We start from the raw sequence: 24832 nt of genomic DNA on the forward strand, positions 1-24832 counted from the left end.
TTTCAGAGTACGATTCGAATCATGTCGCGCATTGGATTGCTGTATTGTGATCTGAATTCCACTATAGGTTTGTTTCACTTTTAATAGGGATTCTTGTCCTGTACTCTATAGCTATACCATTTCCAACTCAGGGAATAAACTGTTGTGAAGATGCCCAAAATGGAAAGAGAAAAAAAAAAAGCAATTGAAGCAAGCATCTATGCAGGAGCTAAGTCAATCGAACAGCTTGAGACCGAAGTCCACAACTTCGCAGTGTCGCACGAAGGACATGCGCCACCGGATCAAGATCCTGCTCCGTCCGGCACACGAGCGACGGCGGCGAGTGCAGGCACGGCTCCACCGACGCCGGCCTCACGCAAGCAGCATCGGCTCTCAGCATGATCCGGTCCAGCATGGACGCAGCCCAGCTAACCAGTGCGCGACATACCCGAACGTCGAGAACCCCGTGGTCACCACCTTGTCGCAGTAGCTCAGCAGGTAAATCACGGCCAGGGCGCGCTCGTTGTGCTACCGCGCCTCCGTGTGCTGGTCCTGGTCGTGGCTCGGCTGGTACACCGTCACGACCTCGCCGGTGACCGTCGCGTTAGTGTAGTACACGCTGTGCAGCTTGTCGTAGTACCCCGGCTTTAGGAAGACCACCAGTACGGCCTTCACCTTCGCTGTGCCGTTCCGCTGGTGTTGGTCACTTGTGGTAGGAGATCGTGCTCCCGCGTGCACCGGATGATCTGCTCGTACATGACCTCAAACGGGATCGGAATGTACGGCACGAGGCGCACCTGTATGCTGAGACGCTCGTCGGCGCCGGCGAGGTGCTCGGTTTCCCGGGTGGAGGAGATACCTGCCGAGGTGGTGGAACACCGATCCCTTCGCCGGGAACATCCGGTCCAGCTCGGCCCGGTACATCGGCATGAGGAACAGCGCCACGGCGAAGTAGCTGTCCGACCGGAGCACCATCCAGTTGAACCTGTCGAGCACACGATGGTCCTCCTCGCAGAACGTGTGGTTCTGGAGCCGGAGATTGATTTGCTCCAGGTGGAAGTAGACATACGGCGGCAGCGCGCTTGCATCGCCGCCGTCGTCGTAGCGGACGATGTTGTTCTCAAGCACGGTCACGTAGCTCTCCTTTGAGTCGGCTGAGAACCCATCCTTGTAGGGGAAGTCCGGCGGCGGCAGCCACGAGGTGCCTGGGAACGGCTCGCAGAAGAGTCCCTCCATCTCGGGGGGCTCGTGGACGAGGACGACGCGGCCGGTGAGGAGCGCGTAGAGGAAGGTGGAGACGACGCTGAGCATCCGGTTGCCGAGGCCCTGGATGGGGAGCCATACCACGTACGTGCACGCGGCGTGGTCGGCGTTGCGGCCGGACATGAGCTGCGCAATGGCCTCGCGGTAGTGCGCCGTTCCTGGCCCGCACCGCCGGTGGTTCGCCTCGTACTGCCTCAGCTTCTGGACGAGGTAGGGGGAGACGGGGAGCGGCGACAGCTTCGAGCTCTTCGACGCCGCGTACCGGCTGAGGCACGTCTCCACGTCCAAGTCCGGCGAAAGGAGCCCACCGAGGAGCCGGTCGTGGCCGCTGCCCGCCGCAACCGGGGACGACGACGCATCGCGGGAGCTTGCGATTCCGCAAACGAATGGAAGCATGAGACACAAGCCACTAGCGCGCAAGAGACGAGTGTAAGCTTTAAGAAAAGGAGCAAGTACTTTGCACTTCCACGCGCTGCCAAACCAGGGGAGCAGCGGCGATGGAGGCGGCGGCCCGGTCGCCGATGAGGAAGAACACGAGCAGCAGCTGCAACGCGAGCAAGAAGACAGTGACAGCCCCAGAACCGGTCGGCCGGCGTTTCTCTGCCTCCGGCGGATCTCGCCCTCCTTCAGTCGCCATCAGGGAGCCCATGGCACCCCGCCTCCGGCGCAATCTACTACTGGTTTATTTTGTTGTGGACAGGTAGAAAGAGGTCAACCATGGCAACGGATTAATACTTTCTAGCTCTGGTTATTGAGATCTTGCATATAGAAATGGTATCATGCATGCAGCATTGAAATTATGGCCGCGTAGTGGTGCTCCAACAGTCGGGACGGTCGTATGATTTGGCAGTAATTAATTTATAACTAAATAGATATGAAATGAGCATAGACAAGTTAGTAGTTTCCTCCTTGTTTTGAAGGATGGAAGGAAATGACAAGTTTTTCGTGAACCATTTACTTACCATGTTATGCACAAACATCAACACATCCCTTAACAGGTAGCTCACACCAGCGTCATACCAGCCATTGGATAGCCCAACTACAACCTCCGACTCGTTGTTGAATGATCAAATGATTGAAAGAACTGAAATTGCAATAATGTAGCTTAGAAAATTCCAGGAAGGGAACTACTTCGCTTGTGGATTTGAACACCACATCAGTAATGGCCCGAGAAATTCTGCGTTGACTTCCTGTACTTTCTAGGGTCTAAAGGCGTGTAAACAATGTAGAGTAACACCGTCTGCGAGTAATGAAATCCATGTCATTTCATACGCAAGTCCAATAGCAATTATCCTCGTTTACCCCTCCGTAGCTCCGTAATCGTCAACACTGCTCTTTTATCTTCATAGCAACCACGAAAACAGAAGTTCCACTCAATGTAGAACGAGGAACAAACTCAACAGACAGCGCTTCCGTTTAGTTTACATCACGACGGCATAAGTAGAGTCCTCCAAAAAAATAAAGATGGCAGTAGCAAAGTGAAAGTTCTCACGAGTCGCAACATGAATGGCAGCCAAAGGTTGTATCGTGACTACCAAAAACAGGGTGTCAATATTTTAAAAAAATGTTCTTTTCCATTGTGATCAAGCACAGAAAGATTGTTTTCATGAAACAAAATGTTTCAAGACGGTCTAGCCATTTAGCAATCCATATCTGTAATATTTGTCACTCTTCTTGTGGAACCTGTATTGGTGTTTATGAGTAGAAATAATGATGAAACAATTTCACAGCCATATTTATCACTTAGGGCTTGAAAAATTTCCCAGACAAGGCTAACCAAAATAATTATTTAAAAAGAAAGCTCAGGCAGCAATTTGACATTTTTTATTGGCTGGCCATCACAGCATTTCAAGTGAATGGTGTGTTCAAACTTGAGCTATCACCGTGGAACAAAATCACAAAATCACGCTGATACCTCATTGATATGTTGGTTGAGGCTCTTCCCAGGGGGTATAAAGATAAAATCGTCCCAACCAGAATTTCTCTCATTTATCTGCAGAATCAAGAGCGGAACGGTAAGAACTACCGAACTAGTACAACTGTACATGCAATCCAGAGTGTCATTCGATCTCCATCCTACCTCCATTTTCTTCAGGACATCCTCCAAACTCCCAACCTAGAAAGATATAGAAGCATTAAGTAGTTTTCATGAAAGCTTAGGAAAGCAATAAGTGAATATTACTATATAACTACATACCATAATTTTCTTAGACAAAGCCGACCCTCTTGAAGCTTTAGACGCCCTTGTAAGTTCTCTTTCTATGTCTTCCTGAACAATGAGAGAAGTGGTGAAGACCTAAACCAGGTCCGTGTACACTACTTGATATAAAATGTAGCCTGGCAAACCTTTTGAAAATATATTGGACAGTAGCGCTTCTTCTGCTTCTTCACAACCAGCAGATCTGACTGCACATTCAAATGGAATGCCTCATCATAGCAACAAATGGTTCATCAAATGTCAAAGATTACAGCCAGATGGATATTTGGGCTAAAGAAATGAGGATCAAGATCACCTAACACAACAAAAGTCTAGTTGTGCAAACAGCAGATAGTCAAAACTAAAAGGAACTGCACAAACATCTCAAAAGCGAAGTGTGCAGAATCTCCAGGAAAGAGAGACTATTCTGATGAAGCGATGCTGTATCAAACTCCAATCATCTTAGGAGTTATTCTATCCACAATACTGCAAGAAGTGCAGTTTGGTTGATGCTGTGTTGTAAGAAATTTCGCTTTTCTCTTGGTAGCGTTTGTGTGCCATGTTGTGGTCACTCTTTCGTACGAGAAATGTTTACTTATACAGTTTCTCTTAATGAAGAAACAGGGTTATTTTGTCCCTTTCGATAAAGATATAAAATCAGAGTAGTGTAAATCTAACAATTTCCAAAAGAAATAAAGGAAGTTTGATTGCAGACAGCACAGCATGACTACACAGCTTCACAAGATGAGATTCTGATGGTGAGACTGGAATGGGCGTACAATTAATTTTCACAATAAAGAGGGATGGGCAAGTAAGGTCCTGTTTATTTTTGCTGTGGATTGTCACAATTTGGATTCTGTGGAAAAGCTTCTTCCCACCAGATTGTGAATTATGAGATTTCCTAGTACAACTTGCTTTGTAGATTGTGAGAATCAACTTTTAAATTGTGACCATTTGTTTTTGCTTTTGCTTTTGGGGCTAGAATCCATAATCAGAATAAAAAACAAAAATAACAAGTAGGGCCTAAATCATAGAAACAAGTAAACAACTTCAGTTTCCATCACTATATTTTCTCCCAAAGCCTGCCCATGGACCATTAAATTTGACAATAGCTAAATGCACTAGTAATTTCTAAAGTCAAGGCATTAATCAACAATTCAATTAGTTCATAAGCTAACACAGAACTAACATGTATTTAGTCTTTCCTAGAGAAGAATCAGGATCAGTTTTGGGGTTGTTGTGTTGTGAAATCTAGTCTGTTAGGGGAATCTTTACTAAAATCAGTTTAAAAAATCAGTTATAGCTCCTTAAAATATGCTCCTAATTAACTGCTTCGTCCCAGTCTATAAAAGAATTAAGCGCTTCTGAAATCTGCCACAATGTCAAACAGAGTCTTACTATCATTTACTTAATCGCAAAAAAAATTATTAACTACTAGGATATGTTTCCTCTTACAAATGTATTGATGTAGCGTCCCAAAGTAGACACTTAAGTCGCAGTTCAGATTCTGGGGAAGTATACAAGTGAAGCTTTTTTGTAGGTACGCTAGTGATTATTAGTACATGCAACTGAGCTTAACATGTATAACAAGCAACTCATAGCATCCACTTAAAATGACTCATGAGAAACTAAAATTTAGTTTCCACATTTAAATGTAGAATTTCTTAGTAGAGTGATAGAACCAGGGATAAAACCTGAAAAACAGGGACACCATCAAAAGCAGTTAAGCCCGATTTCAACTGAAAAAAAAAGGATAATATATGTCACAAGGATAAAGTAACTTTTTTTGGCCATTACTTTGTATTAGAATAATAATCTAGGGCACCATAATAATTCACATGTTCTATACTCAAGATTTCAACTTTGATATAGTCTTCAGCAAAAATAAGTGTTACCTAAACTTACATGAATAATTGTAGAACTACAGATGTGCAGGTGAACTAGTCTGTCCAGGAAAAAAACAGAAAGATTTGACACCTTCTACTATGGTAAGAACACTTCACATGTGCTATGTGCATATGTCTAGTATTCATGCATTATGGTAAAGACATGCAATGCACCACAAATGTTGTCAACCTGACATTCATTACCAGGTTAACTGAGTTCCTGGAGCCATCCTCTGTTATAGGTGGGTCACTTGGCATTGCTCAAAGTTACAAAATTTCCGCAAACAGAGGTTTTCTTTTTAAGTGTTGAAACATAATAATTAAACCAATAAAAATGTATATGCATTCTAGGAATGTGGACCAATTATGCACAGATTGTGGGAGTATTGCTAATGCACTAGTAATTCCGTGATTGGTCATGGTCAATCCATTGTATGCCAATGATATCCAAGGAAGTGGAAATATGGGCATGAATACTCCATCCCTATAATCTGTAGTAGTTAAAAATGATAAGGGAGTGAAGTCAGTACAAAATACTTTGTTCCAAATGTGGAACATATACTGGCATAATTGCTGCTTTCAAGGGTAATGTAGTCTACCTGATGAACTGAATTCTACCTACATCGTGGTGAGAGAGGAGGGAGCATGCTATAAATAGATCCAAGTAAAGATAAGATAATAGAGCAATGAGCCACAATTCAATTAAAGAGCAGACCTCCAGTGCATTCTTTATTTGAAGAGGGTCAGGTAAGAACCGAAATGCAATACCTTCGGCCTTCAACATATAAACCTGCACACAGAAGCAACGGTGTAAGGTGTATGTTTACATTATGAAATAGAGTCCCAATCTGGTTCAAGATAAATAATAAGTCGATGCATGCACTAGAATGACCAAAGCGGCGGTGGTGCTAACCTAACCTAACGCATCATCAAAGCATGAATACGATGTCTTGTAAGATAATGCTTTGCTACGTAAATAGGTAGCACAAACACAATTCCTAAACAATAGTAGATCTTGTGAGAAAAGGTTCCTTTCCTCGTACACATTTTCTATAAAAAAAATATAGATCTTACGTTGCTAATAATTAATATGCTTTCCAATTAGTGGTCTGTTTTTTCATGCTTCAGATAAAACCCAAACCCCCTACCAAACTCCTGCATAAACCCTAACACATCATAATTACATATGCAAAATTGTTCATGAAGTCTTGACATGTTTGATCACAAGACATATGGAGCGAAACCCACCTGATCAAGCGTAATTGGCACCACTTTCGCCCCCTTCCCTAGCACCAGCTGCTGCGTCCTCACCTAAACCACACAAACCCGCAAAACAATAGTGAAAAAAATCCAAAACCAAACAGCAGAGGCAGCAGGTGGCGAGATATGGGAATGGGATACATGGGAGAGAAGCGCGTCGGCGTCCTCGGAGCGGAAGCAAAGGAGGCCGAGGGAGCGGAGACCGGTGGCGGGGTCGGAGACGAGCACGAACTCGTTGCTGGAGTTGCAGACGGTGAAGACGGGCGTGCCGGTGAGCGCGCGCGCGACCTCGTCAGGGGAGAGCGATGCGCCCTGGGGCCCCGGCGCGCGGGTCGCCGCCGTGGCGAGCGCCGGGCGCGGGGCGGCGAGGCGGGAGGCTAGGCGGGAGAGGTGGTGGTGAAGGAAGGAGGAGGCGGCGGCGAGCGGGTTGGGAAGCGGAGGCGCGGCGGAGGGGGAGGGGGAAGGGGTAGGGTTGGACATGGGGGCGGCGGGGAGCGGGAGGGAGGAGCGCGCGGAGTCCGGTGGCGGCACCCGGGTTTAGTTGCGTCGGCGTGACGGCCTTCGGTGGTGGCGTGCGAGACTGCGAGGTGCGACGACACCGTGTCGTGTTGGTCGGCGTCGCCGAGGAGCGCCGGGCGCGGGGCGGATTCGGTCGAGCCGAGCCTTCTGGACTCTGGTGCGGCCGCGGCCCGGTTGGATGGGTTTGGTGGTTTCTGGTCCGGTCCACGATCTAAGAGCCTTTGTGGCTTTGTTGCATTCTCTTCCTTTCACAATTATTTGGAACTAGAAAGTGGTCTGCGTAAATTACACGGTTAGACAAGTATTTGATATTTGAATGTGTAAATCGCACTTAAATTCTACATACCATTTTACTAAAAAGTTTTTATCCTTTTGTTAATTTCTTTGCAACTTAGTTTTGGATTACTCAATTACTTAGGTTATTTGCCCATTTATAAATCAAAAGGGTTTAAAAACATGGTTATAATAGAGAAGGGTTTTGTACGACTTTTCTACAACAAAATCGAATGGCTCGATTATTTAGGTAGTTAGCTCATTTAGATGCAAATACATGAAACATTTGTGTTTTAAAGATCAAGAAATTTTAGAGAATAATTTAGAACAATAAATATATCTAAAATATTGAATGTCAATTAAAATATAAGAGATCAGTCGTGGCTAGTAATGCAAGTAGGTATCTAATAGGTAATTCTAGGTCGTCACTTAGTTTTTTCCTTAACTTAATTGGGTGAGAGTAAATCTTTAGTTTTTTTTAGTCTTAGATCAACCCAATGGCTCAAAAAATACAAAACTTGCATCCCTAGCCATTGCACAGTGCCTGTAGCTGCTACACGTTGATTGACATTTCAATGGAACTTCAATTAATCAGTATTGTTCATACAAACCACTCTTGATGGTGCCTCTCACCATGTTGTGGTGGTGCTTTGGTGTGTTTAGATGTACCACTAAATTAAGAGTATTAAATTGTTGTTACCATCGGTTTCTTGTAACGTCTATACATCGTCATGTTGAGCAACATATCATGTCATGATACATTATGTGGTACGCTCGAGGGTTAATAAATTATTTATTCAACCATTCTTCCTAGCCTTTCATCGCCTAAAAATAGAGTCGGCTATAGTCGACACCTACAAGATAGCCACCGCTTGAGTTCCCTTCAGGATTTAGAGTTTTGAGGATGGATTTTTTAGGTGTTCCCGAACTTAGAAGAAAGGCTTGGGGGGGGGGGGGAGGGCCTGGCAGATGTAGCGAACGGTGGGCGAGGTGAAGGGGCACCGTTGGCCGTGGTGGTGAAAGACCAATGATGGGATGTCGACGACGGGGGAGGCAAAGCAACGACAGGTTAGCGTGACGGGGGCGGCAGTCGTAGATCTAGTGGCAGGGAGCCGCCGGAGATGGGGGAGTAAGGCGGTGCAGGGGATCTTGTCAGGGTTGCTATGTTCGAAGAGAGAGAATGAAGCAAGTTGTTGTGGACCGAAGGAAGAAGGATGTCGGACCGTTGAATTTGAATCCAATGTTCACATTGTGTTGACTGTATTGTGATGAAAAACCAGACTGCTGAAGTATAGCCTCACCCTTATTTAACCACTTGTATAGCAACACATGGATTTTTATAGGAAATTTATCCACAAAATTAGCATATGTTTCCGTAGACACATCAACATAGCACAAGAGTTTGTGACATTCCTCAACAAAGTCTGTGATGCTGGAAATACGAGAGTACTTGTCAGCACTCCATCATCGCCTACAATTGCAAGCGTTGACACCGTCGACACTGGAGCGAAGAGGTGACGCAGTTCGTGCGCTCGCTAGCCAAGCACCCGAGTCAATGGGCCGGAATGGATGTAAAGGGGCAGGTCGTGTCTAGGCCTAGCCCATGGAGAGATAGGATAGCAATATAAGTAGCCAAAGGGAATCTGGCTATAGGCAAGAAGAAACACACCGAACAGCATGAACTCTGTACCTCTGAACTCTGTACCTCTGATCCCTGGACCCCTTCTGCTAATCCGAATCCAATTTCTTCCTATTTCTCTCATCTCCAATTCCTTCCTCCACTACCTCTACTGCGTACCTAACATTTGGTATTAGATTCACTGATCCTGGATCATCATGAGCACTTCATGTGTTTCTAGCGCCAGCACAGAGCCATGGATCCCAACTTCCAGATGCTCCTTGACTAGATGAAGAAGATGGAAGCACAATTGATGCAACAGCAACAAGATTTCCTCTATGAGTTCGAAGAGCACCTCCAAGAGACCGATCAGAAGCACGTCACTCGTTTCATCGCAGTGGAGTCATCTAGTGTGGAGATACTAGAATGAAAGCCCAAGCTGGAGGCCACCATCATTGGCTTGAAGCTTGAGGTGGGGAAGATCAGCAAACACCTCGAGTGCGCAGTTCTCGACCACTCAGTGGCCTCTCCAGGTGTGCTTGAGAATCTAAAGATGGCCTCAGGGTGCTTCTCCATTGGCCACCCGATCGTCAGCCTAGACGGGCACCATGTTCACATATCTCACCGGGATCTTAGGTTAGGGTCGGTCACAGCCCTTCCTCACCTCCCGGTCACGAGTACGTCTGATCTACCATGTCATCGTCTGTTTGGTTCCTACCCCATCTAATTCATAGATCCAGTAGCCACTCTGCGGATTCCATCCATCGATCCACTAGTAAACTACCTAAGATTCACTTTCCACAATTCGATGGAGATAGTCCACAACTCTGGAAATCACGCTATGAGAGTTACTTCGAGATGTATGAGGTCGATCCTACACTTTGGATCAAAGTCACTAGTATGCATTTTGTTAGAGTAGCTACACGTTGGTTTCAATCAGCCGAGCATCGTTTAAAACACGCTCATTGGAATGACTTTTGCCGCCTGATTCACGATTGCTTTGGTCATGATCAACACGAGTTTCTTATCTGACAACTGTTTCATATCCAACAATTAGGCTCTATGTCTGAATACATCAAAAAAAATTCACAACTCATAGACCAGCTTGCAGCTTATGAATCTAACACTGACCAACTCTATTACATAATGAGATTCATCGACAATCTTCGTGATGAAATCAAATCTATTGCTATGATTCATCGTCCTTTGGATTTGATTTTGATTGCTTTTAGCTATATTGCAGGAGGAGGTGATTGAGCCAACCCGTCACCATGATTTCAAATATGTCGATTCCACCACATCGAATCGTTCAGCCCTGAAAGGTGCTCTACCACTTTCTGCACCACCCAGACGGGATTCATCACTGGGTGTTCCTAAATCTGAAGACCATCGTGGCCTTGACGTTGCACTAGGCTCGATGTCTGATGATAAATTGGCTACACTTCGTGCATACAGGAAGGTCTACGGCCTCTGTCACCGTTGTGCTGAGAAATGGATTTGTGATCACAAATGTGCTCCTTAAATACAGTTACATGATGTTCAAGAATCGTGGGATCTTCTGCAATATGAAGCTCTTGATTCTTTAGACTCTACTTTGATGTCTCACAGTTCAGAACAAATTTTCTTCGCTCTCTCCAAAGAAGCAGTAACTGGTTGTGAAGCCCCCAAAACATTGAAGTTCAAAGGGTCTATCCAACATAGAGATATCCTAATTCTTATAGATTCTAGCATCTCCCACATATTCATTAGTGATCAGTTATCTCAGCAATTGTCAGGAATTACTCATATTCTAAAACCTATAAGTGTACAGGTTGCCAATGGAAGTGTGATTACTTCTACTGTAGAACTGAGGCATGGTGAAAGGAGCATCAGTGACTATACTTTTCACTCTGATCTCAAGATTCTTCCATTAAAATCCTATGATATGATAGTGGGCATAGATTGGTTAGAATGTTATAGCCCTATGAGAGTAGATTGGGAAAACAAGTGGCGGACCATTTCATATCATGGTAGCGCTACGCTCTTACAAGGTATTCTACCCACTCTTCCCAAATATATTGTTATTCAAGTCTATGCTATCGCTGAACTCTCTGATAGTCAAGTTCCTGTTCCTGAATATATCCATTACATCCTAGAGGAATTTTCATCAGTTTTCTCTAAACCTTCTGGTTTACCCCCTAGTAGGCATTGCGATCACTCTATTCCTTTAATCCCTAGAGCTAGACCAGTTAATGTGTGGCCTTATCGATATCCACCCTCCCTCAAAGATGAAATTGAGCAACAAGTGGTTAAGATGCTATCACAAGGCGTGATTCAGCACAATACTAGCCCATTTTGCTCTCCAATTTTATTGGTTAAAAAAAAGATCAATCATGGAGGTTTTGTATAGATTATCGATATTTGAATGCACTTACTATTAAATGCAAATATCATTTGCCTATCTTTGAAGAACTCATGGATGGATTGGTTCATGCAAAGTGGTTTAGTAAATTGGATTTAGGGGCTAACTTCCACCAAATTCTGTTGAAACCTGGAGAGGAGTACAAAACAACCTTCCAAACACACCAAGCTCACTTTGAATTCAAAGTTATGGCCTTTGGCCTCACTAGTGCACTAGTCACATTTCAAGGGGCTATGAATGCTACATTATCTCCACCGCTTAGGAAATGTGTGCTAGTTTTCTTCGATGATATTCTTGTGTACAGTTCTTCATTGGAAGATCATTTGGAATGTTAAACTCTCCAAGTGTGCTTTTGTACAAACTCATATTACCTATCTTGACCATATCATCACACCAGAAGGGGCATCAACAAATCCTGCCAAAATCCAAGCAATCAACACATGGCCAATTCCAGTTAATGTCAAAAAATTGAGGGCTTTCCTGGGACTTGCAGGTTACTACCGTAGATTTGTCAAGAATTTTGGTATTATAAGTAGACCACTCACTGACCTCCTTCGCAAGAATACACTATTTGTATGGACTGCTCACCATGATCAGGCCTTTCTTGCATTGAAAGTTGCTCTTGTTTTTACACCTATTCTTGCCCTTCCAGATTTTAGCAAAACTTTTTGTATTGAAACTGATTCAAATGCTACTGGAATTGGTGTTGTCCTCATGCTGTAACATACTAAGTTTTAGCATACTAATTAAGTGCAAATTTCACTCCGAATTAAAACTTTTTGTGATTAATTAAGCCAGCTAAAATCAGGGGAAAATACATATTCAAATATGTTAAGTTGACTAGGTATTCCAAAATATACTATAATTATTTCCAAAATGATCCCTGCATTAAATTGGTTCTTATGAGTTGGTTTATAGTTTTTTATGGTTCCTTGTGTGGAGACCTGAAATTGATTGTCTCTCAATTTCAAATCTATTCTTAGTTTCCATTTAGCTCAAATCTAATTGGAATTCGAATCTTTTTGATTCAAATCATCTTCCAAACCTCGAAGCTTTACTCCCAAGTCCAAATTCAAATCCCCCTTTTGAATTTATACCAAATGCAAAGTTAAATCTAAATTCAAATCCCTTATTTGAATTAATCCCAAGACCATTTTTTCTTTTCCCTCTCTCTTTTTCTCTCAGGCTCAATCTCCCTCCTCTTCTCTTTTGTGTGGCCCAACAAGCCAGTAGCCAACCTAACTTTATTTTTCCGCGCTCGGCGCACTAGATCACCTATCGGCAGATTGCACGCACCGGCCTACCTGCCCACTCACACGCCCGCGCGCGAGCTCAACTGACCATGTGTCACACATCCAACCGTTGCTCGCCGTGCCCTCTCATTCCTCCTCCAGTGTGACGTAGCATCAAGCCGCTTGCGACCATGATAGTCGTCTCTCCCTTCCCTCCCCGGGAAATGTCACCATGACACCCCTTGGCACTCTCACTCTCTCTCTATCTCTCTCTTCTCTCTCTAACATCTCAGCATGGTGCTCATGCACTTGCAGCCATGCGACTTTCGCGCCCACGTACGCGCATGAACAGCGCAGTGCGCCCATGCCACGAGAAATGAGGTGGGCACCGTCTCGCCACCTCATCGCCTCGCTGCTCTCTCTCCCTATATAAATAGAGCGCCATGGTCTCTCTCTTTACCCTTTTTCCCCATTTCACTGTCACCACGCCATTCCTCTCTGCCATAGCTCCACTGTCGTCGTCTGCCCCCGTGAGCTACCGAGGAGAACTTGAAGAACGATATCATACCTATGCTGATCTCCATCAACCAGAAGCCCGATGGGAGCTCTCCAGCGCTAGTAGCTGATTCGCTCCACCGCCACCGCTCCGTCACATCACCAGCCACAGACCAGCTTCTCGTCGGGCTTGAACTCGATGAGCATCCCTGTCCCCTCACGTATCCTCTTAGCTAGCGCATAGCCATCCTCGTGCCTTCTTTTCACATAGTCGCATGCGGTGTGAGTTTTCCCCACGGCCAGTGACCATTATCCCTCTCCTGAGCTAGCCTTCGCATTGTGTTAATCATGTGGACCATAGGCTTGCAGGTTGTGCAGAGCACGCTAGAGCGGGGGAGATGCTGCCTGGTTTTCGCGCCAACACTTAGACCTACTCCAGTCGCCGTCTGGCATCACTCTGGCCCCAGCCCACCACCGATAAGCCCCTAGACGAAGTCATCGTCGCATGTAGGAGCCCGACGACCATCCGTCGTTGTAAAGCCCCAGGGGGTGAGTGATTTCGGCGAGCCCTCCGGTGTTGCTCCGCCGCAATCGCTCGCCATCGATCCCCCCTTCGTCGCTCTGCTTGGGTCGATGTGCCTGCGTGCACACGCGTGCATGGCCGGGCCGTTCTTACATCTACGCGGCCTAATCGAGCTTGCGAGCCCAAACCGCCAATTGGCCATGCCTAGTGGGTCAGCCCAGCTCCGCAGCTTGTGAATCAGTTGGCCTGAACCAAGCAGGGCCAGTACTGTGCAGACCAAGCCCGATCCGGTCCATCCAGGACTAGACACAGACCAAATATGAGCCCAATTCGGCCCAATCGGGCATTGCTCATGTGGGTCCCACTCTTAAATAGTGTCATTTCATATTTTCTTAAATTAATTTTAGATTACATCTTCCAAAGTCCTAACTTCTCCGTTCTGGCTCTGATTTCGACACTTCTTTCACCAATATTCATCTAAATTCGAGATCTACCCATCTATCACAGTGTGATATCCATTAGGGATCATTTAGCTTTCCATTGGTATTATTTGGTTCTTCTCTAGTATAGTTCGTTATTGATCATAGTCACAACTGTAGAACCACTAGAATTCTGCGAGTGCTGTGCTGGAAGTGTCTGGAGCGAGGAGGATCCTGACTACAACTAAGACCTTGAAAAAAACTTCAGAGAAGGCAAGTCATATCTCCTTAATCATATTAAATCTATATTTTCAGATAATCTACATGATCAACTAAAACTTAGACTTATTATCCCATGTGCTATGTATCACATTTTCCTTAAAACTATCTGTAGTAGTTAATCCTATGAATATTTTCCATGCTATATATGTTATCATCCAAAATACATATCATCATAGAATTACTTGTTGTTATCTATATTAATAACAGACGACGCCTTGATATCTAGCATGCTTAGGATTGAATACGTCTCTTCAGAGACGTCGCTTTTAAAACACCTCTCCTCAGAGATAAGATTTACTGTTATCAATGGTAAATCATAAACCATGAATCCTTGATGGTTATAAATTCCGTGATGGTTGTGAAATCCTTTATATCACGTAGGATGCGGAGGGTGATGTGTAAAAATAGGTAAAAACTATTTTAGCAAGGGCAGGTGGAGTAGTACTCCGGATGGGGATACTTCTAGGGGCTTGAGTTACTTCTATGGTATTCATTGTCAGAAGATACATGTCCTGGCCGCTTAAGGACCGAGTCAATTCGCCGCTATACTTAAGCAACCCCTGTGCAACTATGCGTCCTGAATGGGCAGGACTTGACTTCTCCTTCACCGAACTAAGTTGGGCATCATACTAGGAGGCTAGGAGCAGCGAGCAGTCAAGCGACTATGTTACCCTATGTTTGAACATGCAGAGATTGGCAAATGCTTAAAAAGAGAACCTATCGTTCAGTATAAGACCACTAGTACTTAGGGGTAAATCTCGTAGAAAAGTCCGGCAGGAAAGGTGATTGACGAGCCTCGGTATGATCCGTTCCTCCACTTACAACAGTTGGAGGCTAGGAATGTCGTGTGGGTACAGTGTAAAACCTCTGTAGAGTGTAAACCTATTCGCATAGCTGTGTCCATGGTCATGGATATGTGAAGGTACAATTTTTTTTACTAGACTCTAGGTGAGTGTGTCTTGATGAGTGTCACACCCGGTTTTAACGGACAAAACCAGATACAGCTTATGTGTGCCCAGGATGTTCAACACACATAAGGATGTCATATGTGAAGTAACAAAAGCAATACTTTTCTTAAATAAACGTTAACTTTTACAGCAATTGACATACATTATCTTCTATGAAGATATCTGCAATGGAACAGAAGTACTGGTACCCAACAATACAGCAGGCAACTGACCAAGACACGCACCTAGAACATCACAACCGCGTCTTTGTAGTCTTGATCATCTTCACTCACTGAGAAGCACCATACATGTCGCATGGTATAGTTAACAAGTGTGAGCACATGACGCGCTCAGCAAGTATACAAGAGAATAATGATATGTAAGCTTATATCAAGAATATGCTAACACAAGGTATATTTGCATAAATACGAGTAAAAAATAATTGAACTTTAAAAGAATTAAATAATTATTAAGTGAATATATCCCAATAAATCCAACCGTTAGACTTTGCCCAAAACTAACCATCTTGCAAACCATAACTATCACCATAACCATAACCATAACCATGACCAAACCAAACTCATCTAATTATGTGAGGATCTAAGTCTCTCATAGCCGCGGGCACGACTGTTATAACAGTTTTACACTCTGCAGAGGTTGTCCAACTTTTAGCTATGAGTCGTGATATCCTTATTGCCGTGTTTGCAAGACACTTAACACACGCCAGTGATGTGTTGCCAGGAGAATCACTACGAAGCATGGTCCATCAATTAGGTCCTGGTACTCCAATGAATGCCAATCAGGTGTCTAATAGATATGCTAAGCCTTACTCATATCGGCCTCGTATTTGAACAGTGTTTTTTGGGTTGTCACTCCACGAACCAGTCCTTATATGTGTCACTTGGGCCAAGACTATCTAACGGGGAAAATAACCAAAAAAACCTAACACCTTTTCTTGGAACGTATCCACAAGTCCACCATCATTATCAAACCAACAGGAAAAATAACTAACAAATTTCTTGGAACGTATCTACAAGCCCACCATATGAACCACCATTATCAAACCAACTCCTTGTCCAAGTCCTAGAGTTCCATGTTACTAACAAGTTCATCATCACCATTCCACATATCCACTAAGCATGTATATGACACTTCCCAACATCCCAAAAGCATGGCTAAGCAAACCTACCCAAGAGAATCATATCAACTACCCCTTAAGCTTCATAGAATGTAAAGGAGGAACTAGGTAAACCCTAACATAGGTGACTACCTATCAAATTGATAGACATAGCATGTAATTTTGTAAAACAAAAATTTAAAATATAGGTTCAAGATGATCAAGGAGTACACTTGCCTTTTACCCAATGACGCTCAGTTGTCGTAATCTTGGTCTTAAAATCCCTCGAATAGATCCGAAGTATTATCGACTAATCCCAAATTCTATCGACAAACAAAAGTAACATCGAATAAACACCAAATAAACTCTAAATTGTAATAAAAGAAATAGAAAAATAGATTGGGATATTTGATTGGGCTGGACAAGGAAAACAGAATTGATTGGACTCCTCTCGAAGGAAGATGAAAGAACTAGGGTTTCGATTTCACATCAAATGATAAGAAAGAGTTCATATGAAATGATAGAAAAGGTTAACTGAGACATTAACATGAGTGACCTTACAAAGTTAATATATTATTTTAATATCATAAACTCATGTTCGTAATACAATGACATATAAATTTGATCAGAACCTATATGTCATTGCAACAACCATAAATTAACTAATTAAAATAATATCTTCATGATATAGAGACTTAAATTTTAATGAGGTAAAACTACTATAAAGATTGAGAATTGATACTTGAAACTGCCATGGTTGGATAGATCATGATTTTAGAAAAATTTGAGTGTAAGAATCACTCAAATCGGAGTTAAAACGAAGAAGTTTTGGCTAAAATAATATTAGGAATTAATCTGAACAAGAAAAGAACTAGTTTTGAATAAAACAAAAAGATTAGGGGCCTTTTGTAAAAATATAGGGACCTATTGTATAGAAAAGTTCAGGGATCAAACTGTAAAAATATAGGGCTTTTTGGTAAATATAGAAAAGCTCATGGACTTAAGTGCAAAAGTGCCAATTTCCTAGAAGTTGCTGGAATTATTTTTTACTGGAAAAGGCTGAATTGTTGACTAGGCATATTGTGTGATGTGGCACGGTGACAGGGATGACACATCTGCCAAACAAGTGAGGTGGCGCTAGCGTGGTGACTGAGCTGGCAGCTGACTGGGCTGGCCTGCTGACTGGGTTAAAGAGGCGACACGCAGCACACTCTGATTGGCCGATGAAGGGGTATGCATGGTTCTAATAGTGGCTGCACATGATAGATCTAACGTATCAGGGACGATTGGGCGGCTGGAGTGGAAAACACAGTGGAGTTGAGGGGATCACAGCGACGATCTCGCTGGAGATCGGCGCAGACCTCGTCGCTGGCTTTGGAATATGATGACGAATGGTGGAACACAATAAGGGGAACACGACGAGTCTGATTGGGGCCTTACAGAGGGTGGCGCGGTTCGGGAAGGAGGTTAGCGACGACAGAGGCAGCGAGGGAGCTCGGGATCTCGACGGAAAGGCAGCTCTGGTGGTCAAGAGGCAAAGGCGAGGGTGGCACAAGATTCAGGGAGGGCCGGTAGGTTTTCTGGGTGGCTTGGGTGCGGCTGAGCAACACTGGAATGGCGCGGCGGCGAGCTCAACCAAAGGTGGCGGCAATGGTGACTGCATCTTGCGATCTTGGTGAGTTTGGGCACGAGCAGTGGTGGTTTTCGGAGGAAGACGGTCTGATGGCAAGGAGGGTTGGCTTCAGCAGCTATAAATAGGCCGAGGGAGGAGTCGTGGGCGATTGGGAGAGGAGTGGCGGCACGGCAGACTTGGATTCGATGGTGGGATTCTGGGAGGAAGATGAGTCCGACATGCGGGCCCCACACGTAGAGACACGGTGAAAGCAGAAGGGTGCCGAGGCGTATTCGCAGTCAGCTCGTGGATGAGGCACGACATAAACTGGGCTTTGGCCCGAGACGGGGAGAAGAGCGTGCTGTCAGCTGGGCCAGGTGCAGGAATAGGCTGGGGTGGCCGGGCACATGTTGGAGGGTGGAGAGAGGAGTGGGAGAGGATCGAGTATGCCAGAGGTTGGGCTAGATTCGACCGAAGGGAGGAAAGTAGGCCCAGCAGCAATGGATTCTTTTTTTCTTCTTTTTTTAAAAATACTTTTGAAATTCAAATTGAAGCAAACCAAATTCAAATAAAACACCAAATGAAGCCTAAAATTTCTAGAAAATTCCAGCAATCCTTTTGAAAACATTGGAAGCTAATTAAAATATTTATGAAATCATTTTGAAACCTTTGAAAATTAGATTTAACTCAAATAAATTCAATTAAATCCAAAAGAGCCCAAATAAAAATTCAAGGAAAGCATACATGCCAATTTTCAACATGAATCCATACAAACAATTAATATCCTAAATCAAATTTGAATTGAATTTAGAAAATAGGATTTTTCCTGTTCTAATTATGCAACCAATAATCTAATCTTGGAAAATTTTAGAATTTGAGAAATCTGAAAATAAGAGTGTGACAATGAGTTAGTGTGGACTGGGTGTCCGTGTGATAAGATTGTTGGCTTAATCTGCTAGGAGTTGTGTGGTACTAGAGGTACACCAGATGCGATGATAGGAACTGAGGAGCGGAGTGTAGCCCCTCCCAGAATCGAAAATCCTCCGGATATAACTTGTGACTTTGTTTTGAACTATTCAAACTATTTTAAAGTCAATAGTAGATGATGCAATTGAATACATGCATAGAACTGCTTTACGCTAAAACTAAAACCGTAAAACCTTATCCTTGAATTACCCCTTTTATGCATCTATCAACCTCTTGATGTAGTATAGTACTTGTTGAATACCTTTCGTACTTACTCTTACTGTCATTCAGATGAGGAAGCCAATGCCGATTTTGCCGAAGATGAAGGTGAGGATGAAGAGTAGTCTTAGAGGTCGCGTTCGCACCTTAGCTGTTTGTGGCTCGGGTCTTTATTTTCGCTGTGTTTTGTTGGTCGTTCGACCAAGTTTGCAATATACTATGTGGTTTGTAAATCTTTTGTACTCTAAACATTAATACATATGTACGAAGTTTGACTATGATACTACAACACTGTTATATTTTGTGTATCAGCTACTTGATTCAGAGACTGATACAGGAGGCATAGGAGATCCCAGGAATGAGAGTCTTACACATGCAGTGTGGTCAACCATTGGCCTACCTTAGTAAAGCTTTAGGTCCTCGTAATCAAGGTCTCTCCACCTATGAGAAGGAGTACTTAGCAATCATTTTGGTAGTAACTCAGTGGCACTCATACTTGCAATAAGGGGAATTTCTTATCTATACTAATCACACGAGTTTGTCCCAACTTACTGAGCAGCGTTTACATACCCCTTGGCAGCAAAACGTATTTACCAAGCTCATCGGGCTTCAGTACCAGATTGCTTATAAAAAAAAGGTATGATAACCATATCGTTGATGCTCTCTCTCAGCGTCTTCACATGGAGATTCATACATTGACGGTATCTTCTTCCAAGGCACAATGGCTCAATGATGTGGTCCTCAGCTATCAAACTAATGACAAGGCATTGGAATTACTTGCCAAATTAGCTCCTTTTCCCACTTCCATGCCTCCATTTACATTAAAAGATGGTCTATTACATTACCACGACATAATTTGGTTGGGTACTAATGCTGATCTCCACAATCAAGTTATAGTGGTTTTGCATAATAGCGCAGTGGGAGGCCATTCAGCCATTCTAGTCACATGCAGGCATCTCAAGTAGCTCTTCGCTTGGCCCAGCATGAAAAGTTCTGTCCAACAATATGTTCAACAGTGTAGTATCTATTAACAAGCCAAGCCTAACTGATCTGCTTACCCAGGTTTACTCCAGCCCCTTCCTATACCTACACAATATTGGCAAGTTCTTTCCATGGATTTTGTGGAAGGACTTCATGTTTCTGGTGCCTTCAACTGCATTTTCGTTGTTGTTGATAAATTCAGTCGGTATGCTCACTTTATTCCTCTTCGTCATCCTTTTACTGCTGCTCATGTGGCCGCTACTTTTATGGAGCACATCTATCGTCTACACAGTATGCCGTAGTCTATAATTTCTGACCGGGACAAGATCTTCACTAGCCACTTTTGGAAGGAACTATTTCGGCTCGCCAATACTCAATTACAGATGAGCACTTCTTATCATTCATAATCTGATGGCAAAACGGGACGAGTAAACCAGTGCCTTGAGACTTTTTTATGATGCTTTGTTTTATGCTTGTCCCAAACAATGACGAAAATGGCTTGCACATGCTGAATTATGGTATAATACAAGTACTTACTCTTCCTTGGGCCGTTCTCCATTTGAAGTATTGTATGGTCACCCGCTGTGGCAATTTGGTGTTGATCCGTCGCAGCCGTGCTCTGTCAGCGACTTGGAATCATGGATGACAATGAGAACTTATGCATAAGTTGATCCGACATCAACTTCTTCGCGCTCAGCAACGCATGAAACTCCAAGCTGACAAGAGACACTCCGAGCAAGTGTTCACGGTGGGGGATTGGGTCTATTTGAAACTCCGGCCCTATGTCCAGACGTCCATCACCACTCGCTCTAGTTCCAAACTTGCATTCAAGTTTTTTGGCCCCTTCCGCATCTCAGCTCAGATTAGGTCTATGGCATATTGTTTTGACTTGCCTGCATCTAGTAATATTCACCTGATGTTCCATGTTTCCCAATTGAAATAGGCAATCAGCTACAAACATCAGGTATCATCGTCATTACCATTTGATGTTTCTGCCATGTAGATTCCTTTACAGGTCTTGCAGCGTCGGATGATCATGCGTAGCAGCACATCAGTGCTCAAGTCAAGATCTGTTGGTCCGGATTGGATGACACCCTAGCCACCTGGGAAGACCCGGAAGCTCTCAAACAGAAGTTCCCATTCGTACTTGCTTGGGGGCAAGTAGGTTTCTAAGGAGAGGAGAGGGGATTATCAGCACTCTTTCATCGCCTACAGCCACGAGCGTTGACGCCGTCGGCACTGGCAGGAAGAGGCGACGCAATTCGCGCGCTCACTAGCTAAGCACCCGAGTCAATGGGCCAGAATGGATGTAAGGGCATGGGTCGTGTCTGGACCTGCCCCATGGAGAGATAGGATAGCAGTATAAGGCCAACCCCATGTAGCAACACTGTTCACAGAGGCTGACAGCGGGTCTGGAGAGAGAAAAAGAGGAGTAGAAGGTAGGAAATGGGGTAGCTGCTGGACATGAAAAAATAAGGGATGCTGTAATAGTGATAGAGGATACTGTAATAGTATTTTTGAGGATGAAAATTTGAGGTAGCTGCTGGAGATGGTTTAAATAGGCAAAAAAAATCTGACTAGAGACAAGAAGAAACATGCTGAACGGCATGAACTTGGAACATCTAAGCTTTGGACCTCTTGAGCTAATCCCAATCCAATTCCTGCCCAGTTCTCTCTTCTCCGATTCCTTCCTCCACTACATCTGCTGCGTACCTAACAGTATTCTTCTGAACCGTCCGCAAAGTTGCCACAATATATCGCAAAAACACAAGCATCCGCTCACCATGACACCAATTTACAAGTAACAACAAACATCCACTTACAAATACAGACTACAGGCTACAGCACAGGTTCACATCCGCGGATCGGAGCTGATCAGTAGTAGGACCCCAGCTGGGTGATCTTGACGTGGATGTGCCTCTGCGCGAAGGCGAAGAGCCGCGCGACCTCCTCGTCCCCGTCCACGGCGCCGTCGCGGTTGACGTCGGCCGCGCGCACCCCTTCCCGCGCCTTCCACCACGCGAACCACAGGTGCAGGCTCCGCAGCGCGCTCTGCAGCTCCCCTTGGCTGATCCGCCCGTCGCGGTCGGCGTCGAACTGCGACAGCCACGCGCGGAACTCATCCACCGTCACCTCTCCCTGCGGCAGCGCGCGGTACCTCATGAACGCCATCGGCCCTCGCCGGCGTCGCCGCTGCAGCTTGGCTCTACCGCCTTTGGTTAATGAGGTTGCTTCGCTTGGCTTCGGTGGCGGGTGCAAATGAGAAGTGACTGAGTGTGCTGCTGAGTGGCAAGCAAGCAGCTGCGCACAGCTCCTATATATACAGGTCAGGAGGATAGGCACGGGCGCACGGCGCTGGGGTTTCACGGCACGGTTCATGCACGTTTTCCACGCACCCGCGTCTGGCTGGGCGCGTTGAAATTTGGGTAGATTGATAGCCGAAATTGACGAGTAATGGATCGATCAGTAGTGGCTTGGTCCTTGCCTTTGGGCACTTTTTAGGGGAATAATCAGTGGTGTTGCTTGAAAGGCTCATTTTTCATGAGGTACTATCCCTCCCCCCTCTCTATATATATACACGATAAGTCTATTTTGCATCTAAGCGCAGAACAGACTTGCGCTGTGCCATTGCAACCGATCGATTCCTGCTCCAATCCATACCTAGAGCCTTCTCCATACCAACACCATCGGCATTGGACATGGCCTGCATTAGCTGCGCGCACGTCGACCGTAGGCTCCTCTCGTTGATGCTCTCCAACTCGCCCTTGTTTGTGATCGTCACTGCACCTGCACCACCCCACATAGCTTCTCAAATCAACCAATACCAGAGAGGCGTACAGGGCTACATAGACACGCAAGGAAAAGGAAGCATGTCGTGGCGGAGGGCGCCAGAGAGCACCTAGCTTGATGATGCAGTGAACCGGGCGGGAGGCCGCGAGGCTCGGCTACGCAGACGAAGCCTCAGGCGTCATGGAAGCTTCACTCCTTTGGTTTGCAATGACCGAAGCGGAGGGGATCATAAAGGCTATATTTTGATAAAGTTTTAGAATTATTATACAATTACAACATGATATTGCATTTATAGTAAACTTATCTTGTGGATCATAACTATATTGCTTTTGAGATCATAACTGGGGGTGTACGTAGAGATGAACAAGTTAGATCACATGACAAAAAGTACATAATTACGACCAAAGAAGATGTCGAGTTACGACCGGAGAAGGTATTGAGTTACGACTATATATGTTTGTAGTAACTAACCTATCTTGTGGATCGCAATTATACTGCTTTTGGGATCGTAACCGATGATGTGCGTAAAGATGAATAAGTTACAATCACATGGCAAAAAGTACATAATTATGATTAGAGATGATACCGAGTTATAACCACATATATTTGTAGTAACTGACATATCTTATAGATCGCAACTATACTATTTTTGGCACGGTAACTAGGAGGTGGTGCAACAGTAAACTACAGTACGTTTAGATACATATTAGATATACAATATGTATATATATAGAGAGAGAGTCTAAAAGATGTATGCTGCAAAGAGGTTGAATGATCAAGTTTCAAGAATCCACAAAAACATACGGAATATAATTGTAGCAAGTTGCACGATTTGGGGGTTGTATGGTTCGTATCCGACTTTGCAAAATAGGAGTATCCAACATAAATGCATCAGATTATTTAATTGCATGGTTGTGCTCGAGTTTTATTCAAATGGTTATATGCGAAGTATTTCCCATTGTTAAAATATGAGCACTGCTATACATAAAACCATTTTCTTACGACTTAAGTACAACTCAGAATGAAGCGGTGAAATCACGTGAATGGAAGTTAATAAATACATTAAACCCATGGTAGTACTTGAGTTGTACTCAAATAGTTGTACGCGAAGCATTTTCCATAAAGATGCTTCCATATAATATTTGGGACTCTCTGATTTTTCAAACATACGGAAAAATTTTATTGAATTCCAAGCCGCAATATATACAGGAATTAAAAGGGCAAAAGGAAGGAGCAATGTGAATAATCGTGTGCTATTCAAGATTGCCTGCTTCAAATTTCCTTTTACCGCGAGCACAATCTTGGGTGCCTATTTGACATCTTATTTACCATGAGAGATATGTACATTGTTCATTGATCGATCTATTTCATCTTTTTCTTTATTTTGTAGTGCGATTTAGAATTTGTTTGGTTTATATTGAACTTTACAAAGGACTCCTTTTTTTGGCAAACTTCGAACACAGTTTTGTGAGTTGTGGCTGCAAACAAAACTTGAACCTTACAATCTTGAGTGTCCATTTGGCCATCAGGTTCTCCCTGAGAGAAATAATGCATGCTTATCGTGATCACTTTGGTCTCTCTATAATCTCCTTTTGCTTTTTCCTTATGTACGTGTCGTTGCAGGGCAAAATCTTACGGTATTTGACGAAAAAGGTTGGGAATTGTTTAAGAAAAGTACTGGAACTAATCCTACAAAAGCTTCTAAGTCTTCAAGATTCTTTGTTCCAAAGACGCAGAGAACTTCATTGATTAATGAAGAATCAGGTTCTTCTGGTAGACTTTCAGGGGTATTCGTGGACCACCCACCCTGTAACATTTGCTCTGCAAGTCAGTGGTTTATGGGCGAAGAGCAC

The 24832-nt window shown here is 44.1% G+C and overlaps 2 protein-coding genes and 1 pseudogene across 5 annotated transcripts; all 3 read right to left on the reverse strand.

Moving 5' to 3' along the window:
- Positions 1-97: 97 nt before the first annotated feature.
- LOC133926439 (galactoside 2-alpha-L-fucosyltransferase-like) lies at positions 98-1891 on the reverse strand (annotated as a pseudogene).
- Positions 1800-7279, reverse strand: LOC133926438 (protein TIC 22, chloroplastic-like). 4 transcript variants are annotated; one of them, XR_009911094.1, is made up of 10 exons: positions 6727-7277; positions 6574-6636; positions 6041-6115; positions 5134-5178; positions 3589-3648; positions 3440-3511; positions 3323-3358; positions 3158-3235; positions 2205-2326; positions 1800-1916 (listed from the first exon to the last, which is right to left on the reverse strand). XR_009911094.1 is itself a non-coding variant. In XM_062372380.1 (9 exons), exons 1-9 carry the CDS (start codon positions 7063-7065, stop codon positions 2282-2284), a joined length of 813 nt encoding a protein of 270 aa, XP_062228364.1. In that variant the 5' UTR covers positions 7066-7277; the 3' UTR covers positions 1975-2281. The 4 variants fall into 4 exon arrangements, 3 of the variants coding, with proteins under 3 accessions (XP_062228364.1, XP_062228366.1, XP_062228365.1); XM_062372380.1 differs by lacking the exon at positions 1800-1916 and having other exon boundaries at positions 1975-2326; XM_062372381.1 differs by lacking the exons at positions 1800-1916; positions 2205-2326 and adding an exon at positions 2333-2690 and having other exon boundaries at positions 6727-7276.
- Positions 7280-21620: 14341 nt separating this feature from the next.
- LOC133925800 (uncharacterized) lies at positions 21621-22466 on the reverse strand. Its single transcript, XM_062371550.1, has one exon. It carries the CDS (start codon positions 22359-22361, stop codon positions 22065-22067), a length of 297 nt encoding a protein of 98 aa, XP_062227534.1. The 5' UTR covers positions 22362-22466; the 3' UTR covers positions 21621-22064.
- Positions 22467-24832: the final 2366 nt, after the last annotated feature.

The sequence above is a fragment of the Phragmites australis genome, chromosome 8 (assembly GCF_958298935.1).
Source record: "Phragmites australis chromosome 8, lpPhrAust1.1, whole genome shotgun sequence".
Taxonomy (NCBI): domain Eukaryota; kingdom Viridiplantae; phylum Streptophyta; class Magnoliopsida; order Poales; family Poaceae; genus Phragmites; species Phragmites australis.